The sequence below is a fragment of the Chenopodium quinoa genome, unplaced genomic scaffold (genome assembly GCF_001683475.1).
Source record: "Chenopodium quinoa cultivar QQ74 unplaced genomic scaffold, ASM168347v1, whole genome shotgun sequence".
Classification (NCBI taxonomy): Eukaryota; Viridiplantae; Streptophyta; class Magnoliopsida; order Caryophyllales; family Amaranthaceae; genus Chenopodium; species Chenopodium quinoa.
The window spans coordinates 101,045-113,565 of NW_018742730.1; the positions used below are offsets into that span (position 1 = coordinate 101,045).

At 31.4% G+C, this 12,521-nt stretch overlaps 1 protein-coding gene and 1 pseudogene across 1 annotated transcript; one reads left to right on the forward strand and one right to left on the reverse strand.

Annotated features, from left to right (window-relative positions):
- Positions 1–2,937: 2,937 nt before the first annotated feature.
- LOC110723430 (auxin-responsive protein SAUR32-like) lies at positions 2,938–3,423 on the forward strand. The gene has a single exon (XM_021902789.1). The coding sequence runs from the start codon at positions 2,938–2,940 to the stop codon at positions 3,421–3,423; it is 486 nt and encodes a 161-aa protein (XP_021758481.1).
- A 705-nt stretch (positions 3,424–4,128) lies between these two features.
- On the reverse strand, positions 4,129–6,753 carry LOC110723378 (annotated as a pseudogene).
- Between the last annotated feature and the right edge of the window lie 5,768 nt (positions 6,754–12,521).

Below are 12,521 nucleotides of genomic sequence, written 5' to 3' on the forward strand. Positions count from 1 at the left end.
GGGGGACAAAATTGGTGGTGGTCGTCGAAAATCAGGGTTGAAATTGAGATGGGGAGGCCGTGGCCACCGGCGGTGGTCATGTCAGCTTCGTGTTTTGATTTTTTTAAATCTTCTTTTTTAAAAAATGTATTAACTTTGTTAAACCACTAAACAAGCTACATGTAGCAATTATGATTTCTTACAAAAAAAATTTACCCTCTTTCCAGGTTATCAATAATTGTGATTGAGGAAAGAAAGCATATGTGAAAGTTAAGATTATTGTGAAATAATCAAAATTTAGGATTAGTTAAAGTAAATTGGCAAAGTTGGGATTATTAAAGTATATTTTTTCCAAAAAAGTTGGGATTATTAAAGTGTATTTTTCCCAAAAAAAAATCTCGATTATGGAAGTAACCAGACATTATCAGGATCATGATAAATGTTAAGGCATATTATCACAAACACACAACAAAATACTTTTCAAAGTCTTTCAAAACAAAGTTAAAGTCCGATAAAAATAAGCTCAACGTCAAATTAAGTCAAACGAAATATCAAAAGATATAGAAGTATGTTATTAAGAAAATGGAAAAGAAGATTTGATTTGATTTGAGTTTTGATCTGAACTAATCTGATTTATACAAGAGTAAAGTGATGAAAAAAAAAACTTAAGTGAGTGGGCCGGGCATAAAAAACAATTGAATAAAATAAAACATGTTAAGTTAAAGGTGGGTGAATGTAAGCTAAGAATAAGATGGATAAAGTAAGACAAAGCAGTGAAAATGTGTTTATATATGTGGCGTGAGAGAGATACAATTGTAAAGGAGATTTGTAGTTCAACATTATGAAATACCCATACAAAGAGTATCTAATTTGATTTCTTTTAATTTTTTGATTTTTTTTTAAAATAAGGTGAATAGTAGTAATTTAAACATAATAAAGATAACAGTGCGTTTCTAGTGTGGCTGGCCGCACCATGCGACAGGGTGTCAAATCATCAAATGACAAAGTAACCCTACCAACTTAGTAACCACTCCAACCAAGTAACCCATGACTGGACCAAGTAATCCCTGAGCAAGTAACCCCTTATAGGACCTAGTAACCCCTTACTGAACCAAGTAATCCCTCAAGTAACCCATCTAGTAACCCCTCTGGCAGCCCTTTAAGTAACCTCTCTGGTAACCCCTTAAGTAACCCCTCCGACTTAGTAACCCCTTACCGGACTAAGTAACCCCTCTATTAATCCCTCAGACTTAATAACCCCTCTAGTAACCCCTCCAACTTAGTAACCCCTTAGATTACCCCACTTAAGTAACCCCTCAAGTAACCTCACTTAAATAACTTCCCAAGTAACCCCTAGTAACCCCACTTAATTTAAGTAACCTATCTAGTAACCCCCGACCTTGTAACCCTTGACCCACTACCACCCCCAAAACGCCACTAGCCCCACCCCCAATACGCCATGCCACCGCCACCATACACCAAACCCACAAACAAATATAGATCCAACCGAACCCACAACCAAATCGGAAAAATAAAAACGAACAAATACCTTTAAAATTAACAATGGTTTCGAATTTCACTTCAAATACGGCTAAAAAGGCCTAATTTGACCATGAAAACTCGAGAGTTTTTATAGCCGAATTTGGACTTGAAAACCTTTAAGTTGAGCTGTTTTTAACAAATGGCGAAAAATCAAATTGAAGCGACTTTGAAGATCGTACCAATAATTGCAATTTCTCTCCTCTTCTTTATCATTGATTCTTATGTACCATTGAGCTTTCAAATCGCTTCAATGCAAATTGTTGAGTGTAATACCAGGTTATTAATCAAAATTGATGAAGAATCAAACAAAAATGGAGCAAAAATCAGTGGTTTTCTAGAAAATTTTCTCACTAGTGCAAATGAAAGAGGTAAGAGAGAGAAAGCTTGAATGATACAAACAGAAAAGAAATGTCTGCTTGGAGAAGAAGAAAGAGAAGAGAGAAAACTAGTTTAAGATTTTTTTTTTTAACAAAAAAAAATAAAAAATAATTGTGATTGGCTACACCGTGTGGCCAGCCACCTATGAAAGTTTGTGTAAAGATAATAATGGAGGTTTTTTAAAAAAACGAAGGAAAATCTTGCATGCTCTTATTATAGTACAATGTGGACTCAAATATACCCTTTTTTTTTTTTTTTTTTTTTTTTTGCTCAATCAATTCTATTCATTATTGAAATATTTTCAAATGAGCAAAAGTCTATACCCTTGGGCTCACACCCTACCTAGTACCTAGGTACACATATACAAAAGAAATCGAGAATTGTCATACCTACTGAGAGAACTGAGAACATAATTTTCTATGCTCTTCAAAAGCTTCGTCAATGTTAGTGTATCCACTTAAGCTCTAATATTTAAAGAGATTTGAAACCTTTTGTGATTATATAAGGTCACAAAACCGTTGGCATTGAGATACACTATAATATCAATTTACTTAAAAAAAAAGTCCATGATTCTTAATAATTATTAATATATTGCCTTATAAATACACATATATACATCCAGCTGCTACACTTAATAATTCAGTTTTAAAAAAATCCCCAGATACACTTTACCCAATCAACCCTCTAAATACAATATAATACTGCCAACTTTTATATGACAGAATCAGAATTATAGAGGGAGGGTAACAAAATAAAATCTGTTTAGGCTGCATCTGTTATATCTTTTCTGATCCACTTAACCACTTCCTCATATCTTAACTTGCATTTGTATTTTATTGACCTTATATATATACATATATAAAAATATAAATTATGTACTATAACAAAATTATACACAATGGACCAAAATCAATCAATTTCCATTGAAGCCAATATTCATTCATCCTATGATAGAGACTAAATCAAAGCAATAACCTTAGTTAAGGTCTTATTACAAATCCCACAAAAAGAAATAGATTAAACAAAGAAGATCAAGAAATGGAGAGGTTGAAGAAATTGAAGAAGACTTTATTAACAAGATGCAAGTCAATGAAGGAGAAAAAGGAAGTAAAAGAATGTATATTTAGCAGCAACCCTGATACATATACATTGCCTAGGTGCAAGTCATTTCCACAGTGGTGCAGTCCTAGTCCATCACCTTCGTCGCAAGGTAAGGCTAAGAGGCCGGTCACACCCGGGGGATGCTTCTCTGTCTATGTAGGATCGGCGAGGCAGAGGTTTGTGATCAAGGCAAAGTATGCTAACCACCATTTGTTTAAAATGCTGTTAGATGATGCAGAGAGGCAATATGGATATTGCAGTGATGGGCCTCTTTTGCTTCCTTGTGATGTTGATTACTTTCTTAATGTCTTGGCTGAAATGGACAGTGATAATACTGATATTACTAGGCATCATGGTTGTGGCGGATATGGCTCGTATGGTCTACTTAGCCCGTCGAAATTGATCAGAATGAACCAGTTTTAATAAGTGTATATACAGCTCTATTTTCAGATTTCGCGTTTTATAGGATGATCTGAGCTAGAAGTGGTTGATTTTCTGTTTCTTAAAACATTGTGTTCAGGTTTGAATTTGTTCATACCAAATTTGGATTGGATGTTATTTCATAATGTAAATGGCTTGATTGGCGTACACCTGTATGTAGTATTGGGCTGATGTAATGATAATTATACTAAATTATTTTATGAATTTTTTTTTTTGCATTTTCCATTTTTTTTTTCCTACAGATAAAAAAATCTGAAGACAATGAATGCTTTGATAAAAGTACAACTGCTAATGCCAATATCACGAAGTATCTCTTGAAATAAAAAAAGATAAATCATTTACTCCCTCCGTCCTAGATCTTTTTATCATGCTAGGGATTGGACATATTTTTAGAAAAGTAAAAAGTCAAAAGAGAATTAAAGAATGTGTAAAGAGATGTTTAGGACACCCAAAAGGCCTAAAATTAAATGGAAATTTTGGTTGATGCCTTAAAGGTGGGACTATTGGCAACTACTCTGCTTCTACTTATTATGTTTTTGTAGCATCTCACAGGTTCTGTTTTTGGGCTTAAATATTTACCAAAGTACAAAATCTTTATGGCCTAAATCATAGTATCTGAAACAAAGATTTAATTTGTAGAATTTTTCACAGTAAAATACTTTTCCAACTGATGTCCTTCACAGTAAAGTTTGTCAATACATGATTTGCATTATTTTTCACATTTGATACACCAGCATAGATATACATCTTATACACCTGCATAAATATACATCTTATCGAATTTCTATAGTTTTATCATAAGCATAAACACTCAACAGTATGGTATAAACGATGACAAATGGAAATGGAAATTGTAGCTCGAAAACTCTCCTACCACTTAGTCTAGAAGTTCACAAATTCCATCTTCAGTGTGTGGATATTTGAGTTCAAGCTCTTCCACATCCATTGATCTGCTTATAGATGTAGAACTATACTACTATGTACCACAATACAAATATATATAACTTGCAATAAAGAGCAACACTAGGACAATTAAACTTTTTCTTTTTATATATCCTTATATCTGCATGATTTCTTCTTCAAAGATTTTCATAGCAGAGGCTGGCATCCCAAGATGCACATTTATGCTTCTCCTATCTTCACCACTAGGAAGAAACAACGCGACCTCTTTTTCAGGCACACCCACAGGCCCCGTGTAAATTGTCTCCCCCCATCCAAAGTTGGGGGAATGAAAAGCAAGTCTAGACCATGCTGTGATCAATAGTGTACCATTCATAGAAGGCCTAGCCCTGGTCAACTCAAAGTAGTCTATGGCCGATCTCATGTAACTGTCAGTAACTAGCTTAACTGCTCCTTGAACCAACTCCACCGCGTGTGACAAAGGGGTCTCAAGGAGATCCCCTGCTTTGCACAGTGCATTAGTCAGAACAATCCCGTTACCAAAGAAACCCTTAGGCAGTGGAGGATCAAATTTAGACCGGTCATCAACTGCAAAGAGGAGCTTTGTCTGTTGATCAGGATGCATTCTCAGGGCTTTGCATCTAGCTCTCCAGACCAAGGCAGTTAATGCTTCAAAAGTAGTGCATTTGCTTAAAGCACCGCCTTCTAAAGCCTTTTCCTTCAATCTTCCTAGCTTCTCAGGGCTGAATGGAAAGGCTCGGTACATCATTTCTTCATCATACAGCTCATGGGTGTTTGATATGTCCTCAATGTCAAGGAATTCATTCTGAGGGAATTCAATCTGAGGTGGATCTCGTGCCTTGAGGATCGTTCTGTCTAAAGAGGGAGGGGTGCTTAATGGTAATCCTCGCGCTATTTCACCCCATGAGTTCATGGCTAAGCCTACTGCAAAGGCTCCACAGCTGAACTTTGTGACCTGATTTCATAACAATAGATGACAGAAAAAATTTAGTCAGAAACCTTATCATGTTCAGGTAAATAATTAGTTAAGTACCTATGCATATTTATTGCAAAAGTATCCTTGAATTTTTTTTTTTTTTTTTGGGAAACAAAAGTATCCTTGAAATTGAAGGGAACATAGAAGAGCTTAAAAATTAACTAAAAATTCTAGCTTTGCAAAACTTTCCAGAACGTTAAAATGAACTTACAGAAGATTGAATATGGAAGTGTGAAAACCTCTGGAAACAAATTAGAATGTTTTACATACTAAGAATATATACTTCCTTCGTTATTTTTTTTATTTGTAACACTTTGACTTATGCACGGTTAATACTCCACTCAGACTAGCAGTAACGATTTATAGTTAAAGAAAAATATAGTCATCGGTTTTGCTAGATTTGCCTTGATTTTTAAATTCATTATATCAAATCTTTTTTTTGTAATTTTTACATATGAAAAAAATAATATTTGTTTTTTTTGAAGGACACACTGATATAATTTCTATAAAAGTGATTTGGCTTAAAAGTCCCAAACTCTTAATTAAGGTAGAGAAAAAGGACATCACAAGTCATAACAGTATAAACATCTCATATTTCAATTAATCTCCTAACCATTTTTGGTAATTCTCACCAAATTATTTATTAGATAACGAAAAAAATATAAGATTTTGGACCTCAGAAATAGAAAAAATATACCTGAACAGTAAAAATAGGAGTCTCGATGATATTTTTAGCACCAGGAACATCATATACAAGGTTCTTTAGCACCATGGGATCAGCACCAGCTATGCAACCAGCTCTAACACAGAGCAATTGGCCTCTGCCTCGACAAACAGCGGTCCTTCTCCAGTACAATCAACGATCAACTTACCCTCAGGACTGATAGTTAGCCGCCCTGCAAGAGGGTAGAAATGAACAAGAACCTTAGACAATGATTCTCTGACAATTTTTGCAGCATCTGCATTTCCTTTCTCTGGTGACTTGTACAAGTAAATCGTTCTCATTATAACAGCAATGTTTTGGTCTAAGTTGCACAAGAAGTAATGCCCTTTTTCTGTTTTCTCCACTGGTGGAACTCTTGTAGGCTCTTCTTGCTTGATTTCGAGCTCGAATTTCCCATCACAAGCAGCACTCCCCATTTTATTTTTTTCGAAACAGCTCGAAAAATCTTTCCTGCTAGAACATACACAGATTTACTACAAATATCAGTTTGATCACATAAACACAATAATGTAACGTATCATATAAAAATAACATAACAAGGCATACCAAGAAATCGTCGAAAATGGAAATATATAGAATGAAAAGTTTACTTTCTTGATTATGATTTATGAAGTGATTATGAAAGTATAACAAGGTGTTGAAATACTATTAGCAATAGCTAGAATTTTGCATGAAGAAATGGAATTAATATGACTTTTAGGTGAAATAAGTTGCATATATATACACACAAATAAGGTACACTTGTAAAATACACTTTTGGAAGTCAATTTGTAAATAAAAAAAAAGTCTAGTTTGGTGATGGTAGTAGCTGAACTGGGACACGCGCATTGTTGTAATTGCATATAACTCACACGGAACCTTTTTATTACTAGCGCAGCAGGTCAAGATTTTCCCATCTTTTTCACTTTTTTACAATTTTTTTTTTTTTTTTTGGATGGATGAATTAAAGAGTGATTGATATAAATTTTTTAGATTTATAGACTTTAAGGTTTTTTATTTTATTTTATTTTTAGAGCTCCTAGACTTTAAGACCTAAGTTAATCCTTTTATTAAATAACTAAATGAAGCCCGTGAGATGCACGATTTGTTTGAATTTTTTAAAATAATATATATATATATATATATTACTCCCTCGATTTTTCATAAATTAGAACTAACAATATGTTTGGTAGCCAGTAATAAATGGTGGTACGTAATGCAATTTTATCTTCAAGCATGTGTTTTCTTCATGTTTTTTCATTACTATTCATTGTCATTCGGGAGGAGGTATTTGGTAAAATGGGATATTTGGGATGAATTAGCATTACTGTACAAATTCATCTCATTACTATAATTTATGATCACCTAATAACGGGCCATAAATATAAACAGTGTATGCGTTCATTGTTTTTAACATGTGAAAAAATAAAGTCATATTTACTACTTTAGTACAGTATTTAAAATAATGAACATCAAATTGTTGATCAATTGGTTTAAATAGGCTTGTATCATCAAAGGGAGATGTGAAAATTCAGTTAACCTGATGAAGGTCATAGGTAACTAAACTCATTTTTTATACTTAATCCATTGCTGTTTCAAGCTTACAAATATACAAGTTTCACCATTAAATCATTAATATCTTAATATTATAAATCAAGACAAATTTATCAAAATTTTATATACTATTTTATTTAAGCAAAAATTATGATCAATAGAAATTATTTAACAGTGTCAAAATTGAGCAATTATTAAAGAAAGAAGAAAGTATATACCCCTCTTTTTAAATGATAATCATGTTTCGCTTTTGCACAATTTCTAGTACAACATTTAATCATACAGTAATTATCTTCAAATTAATCAAATCTGTGTTACAAATTAAAAAAACTAAAATATAAAATCGCATATTGTAATGAATCAAACAAGATCGTACATTATCAAGTTTTTACTTACACATATATATCAAAATTTGATGTTGGCCAAGTCATGTCCAATCATTAAAAAAAAATTGTCATAAAATTGATAAAAATTTTATCTGATGTCTAAAATCACACTATTGAATTAATATGTACAACATATTTTATTAATTACATGATTTTTATATCCATTATTATTTTCGCTCACAAAAAAAAAGAAAAAATAAATAAAATTCAATTCAAAATATAGATCATGCATTCAAAACAAAATTATCCAGCTACATCGCATGCATAAAAGGCTAGTTATCATAAATGCATAAACTTGTATGGGAAATTCTTACTCACTCAATTTTTTTAAATGCATCACTAGTATTTATTCGAAGTTTTAGGAGAGTTTACCTGTTTTAATATCATATCACATAAAAAATACACTTCGTATATATATTACATCCCTACATTTTTAAAAGTATAACCAAACACTAATGAATAATGCAACTAATTATTGGCCCGAGCAATGCCCCGGATCATTATAAATTTGTTACTTTAATTGAACTGTAAATATTTTGGATTGTTTGTCATTGAGAGCTTAAGAGCTTCTTTTATTATTATTATTATTATTATTATTATTATTATTATTATTATTATTATTATTATTATTATTATTATTATTATTATTATTATTATTATTATTATTATAATTATTATTATTATTATTAATATTATTATTATTATTATTATTATTATTATTATTATTATTATTATTATTATTATTATTATTATTATTATTATTATTATTATTATTATTATTATTATTATTATTATTATTATTATTATTATTATTATAGGTTAAATAGTTAGTTGATTGTATGAGCTGGTTTGACCCTCCATATAGGGTAATGATAAATCAATCCAATGTGAAAAGAAATATAATTGATAAATCAAATATGTATAAATGTCAATATATATACTACGGAGTACTTCATAATGCACCCTAAAAAATTACTCTATAATTACAATTGTAATATATATAAATCAAAACTTTTACTAGAGTATTACAATATTATGAATTAATGCATAAAAATATGGAGTAATGTTTAGTTTCTTACAAATTTTATTATTACGCAATTATTAAGGAGTTACATTCCAAGCTAGGGAAATTTAAATAGAGTGTTATGTATATGAAGAGTTTTTCAATTAAACAAAACATTAATATATAGAGGTTATGCATATATTGAGTTTTCAATCATTAATGAATTTGTATGATGTGGCGTCACAATATATGCCAAATGGCAAAATTGGTGACACATGGCAAAATAGCATGTCTTGCCATGAGTTTTAATAATATATATATTGATGTTAATACAATTATGCCCATTTAAATGTTAATTTACATGTTTACCCTTTTATTATATTTATTGTGTTAGGGCCTATTCACATTTACTTAATTTAAGTTCTGTTCAGTTTAGCTCCTAATTTCCGCCTTTCGTAAAATATTCATTTCAGCTCAGTTCAGTTCAGCTCCAATTAATTCAGTTTAGTTTAGTTCAGTTTAGCTACAATCAGTTCAGTTCGCTTCAGTAAATGTGAACATACCATTAGTATTATATATTTCTGGATCATGTACTCCATACCAATTATGATTGAGTTATTTTGCCTATATAATATATTATTTTGCTTAAATTTTGTGTTATTTTTCTAAAACATTATGTAATTTACTTAGTTACTTCAACAACATGTATAAAAAAAAAGCATGCAAGAATGAAATAACATGTTCTTATTAAAAAATAACATATGGAGTATATATAAATTGAAATAATAAGAAGTTCATATCAAAATAACCTGAATTATATAAAGTTGGAATATAGTGAAATGATCGATGTTGTATATAAAAAAAATGCAAGTATAAAATAACATGTACTTATTTCAAAATAACATATATGTAAATTGAAATAATAAGAAGTTAACATAAAAATAACATAAATTTTATAAACCTGGAGTACGTACTCTAGCAGTAACATAGAAATTGTGATATTTGTTACTTCATTTTTTTGAATAGTGTTGAGAAAATTATGTCGCTTAAAATATTTATTTACATATTAATCTATTTAATTTGTTCTTTTTGTACGAATAGTATTGAGACAATTATGCACCTTTGTTTATGTACTTATTTGTCATCATTAATATTAATTGCCGCTTTTTAAAACTCTGAAGAATAATGTGTGAACCTTTATACTCCAAAATATTCGTTTAGTTATTTTTCCTTATTAATTCTAGCAATAACTAAATTGTGACATAAGACCAAACCAAAAAAATACTCTCCATGGATAGTTATGGTACGTGCACATATTAGCCACCCTAGTTTTAATAAAAGTACAATATGATCCACGATGAGATAACATGCGAGAGTGATTAGTTTTTGTTTTTTTAATTATTTAAGGACGATAAAATAGAGAAAAATGATAAAATAGAGTGGGATTGTAGGAAATATAGAAAAAATGATAAATATTTTTATTTATGGATTGTAATAACCAAACACAAAACTAATGCATTTTAAAAATAAAAAAAAATCACCCAAAAGTTGTAAGTGATGCATTTAAAAAACTAAGGGCCTGTTCTGATTGACTGAACTCAGCTGAACTGAACTGAACTGAACTGAACTGAACTTATTAATTAGTGATTTCTAACTACGGATTAGTGATCTTTGATTATTTATTGATTATTTATTACTATACATATGTGTATATACAAATGTACATATTATTATTATTATTATTATTATTATTATTATTATTATTATTATTATTATTATTATTATTATTATTATTATTATTATTATTATTATTATTATTATTATTATTATTATTATTACGGATATTTCATCAAATGCCACTGAGTAATTTAAAAATTCACCAAATGCCATCGGACTTTTCATAATTCACCAAATTCCACTGAGTTTTTAAAAAATTCCCCGAGTGCCATTAATGACTAACGGCAGTTAACTCCGTTAGTCATTAAGGCTAATTATGCCACGTGGTGGCTTATGAGTGGTTGCTTATTAAATTAGTAAATTAATTACTTAATAAAAAACTTTAAAAAAAAAAAAAAGCCACCATGACCCAGCCCCAACCACCGCCTGTCACTGCCACCACCATATCTCCGCCTCCAGCCAGTCCCCACCGCGGCGCAACCCAGCCTAGCTAACCCGCGCCAACCTAGCTAACCCACGCCGACGACCGCACCGGCGACGACGTAACCCAGCCTAGCTAACCCGCGCCAACGACGCAACCCAGCCTAGCCAACCCATGCCGACGACGCAACCCAGCCTAGCCAACCCACGCCGACGACGCAACCCAGCCGCGATTCACAAACTCTCTTTCTCCCTCGACAATCCCTCCCCTCCCCACCGCCGATGACCAAACTCCCCCCCTCCCCACCGCCGATGACCAAACTCCCCCCCACCACCGGATCCCTTAATTAAAAACCCCAAAATCGAAATCTAGGGTTTCGACACCTTAAACCCCCAATATCGATTTCCCATAATTCGAAGCCCCTTCCCCGCTCCGGCGAACCCAAACCAGCCCTTCCCCTCCCATCTCCACCCCCTTGAACCACCTCACTTAAAACCTAAAATCGAAAACCTTAAAATCAAAATTTAGGGTTTCGATTTTGGAGATTTCAATTTTGGGGTTTTAGGGTATCGAGGATGGTGGTTTAAGGGGGGGAAGTGGATGGAGATGGTAGGGGTAGGGGGAAGGGTGGCCGCCGACACCAAAGAGGATGTTGGTCGTCGGTGGGGGTGGGGGCAAGGGGTTGGGCTGGCGTAGGGGCGGTGGTGCCGTGGTGCGGTGGGAAGAGTGGCTAGGGTTTATTTTTTTTTTTGTTTCTGATTTAATTTTTTTTTGTTTTTTTTTTTTGAAAACTTCTGATTTTAATTTTTTTTGATAAATAAAATAATAATAATAAAGTGAACCAATTAGAATACACCACGTGGCATAATTAGCCTTAATGACTAACGGAGTTAATTGCCGTTAGTCATTAATGGCACTCGGTGAATTTTTTAAAAACTCAGTGGCATTTGGTGAATTCTGAAAAGTCCGATGGCATTTGGTGAATTTTTAAATTAGTCAGTGGCATTTGATGAAATATCCGTTATTATTATTATTATTATTATTATTATTATTAATATTATTAATTTTAATTATTATTATTATTTATTGATTATTATTATTATTATTATTATTATTATTATTATTATTATTGTTGTTGTTGTTATTATTATTATTATTATTATTATTATTATTATTATTATTATTTATTGATGATTATTATTATTATTTATTGATTATTATTATTAGTATTATTATTTCAATTATTATTGTTATTGTTATTATTATTATTATTATTATTATTATTATTATTATTATTTATTGATTATTATTATTATTATTTATTACTTATTGATTATTATTATTATTATTATTATTATTGTTGTTGTTGTTGTTGTTGTTGTTGTTGTTGTTGTTGTTGTTGTTGTTGTTGTTGTTGTTGTTGTTGTTGTTGTTGTTGT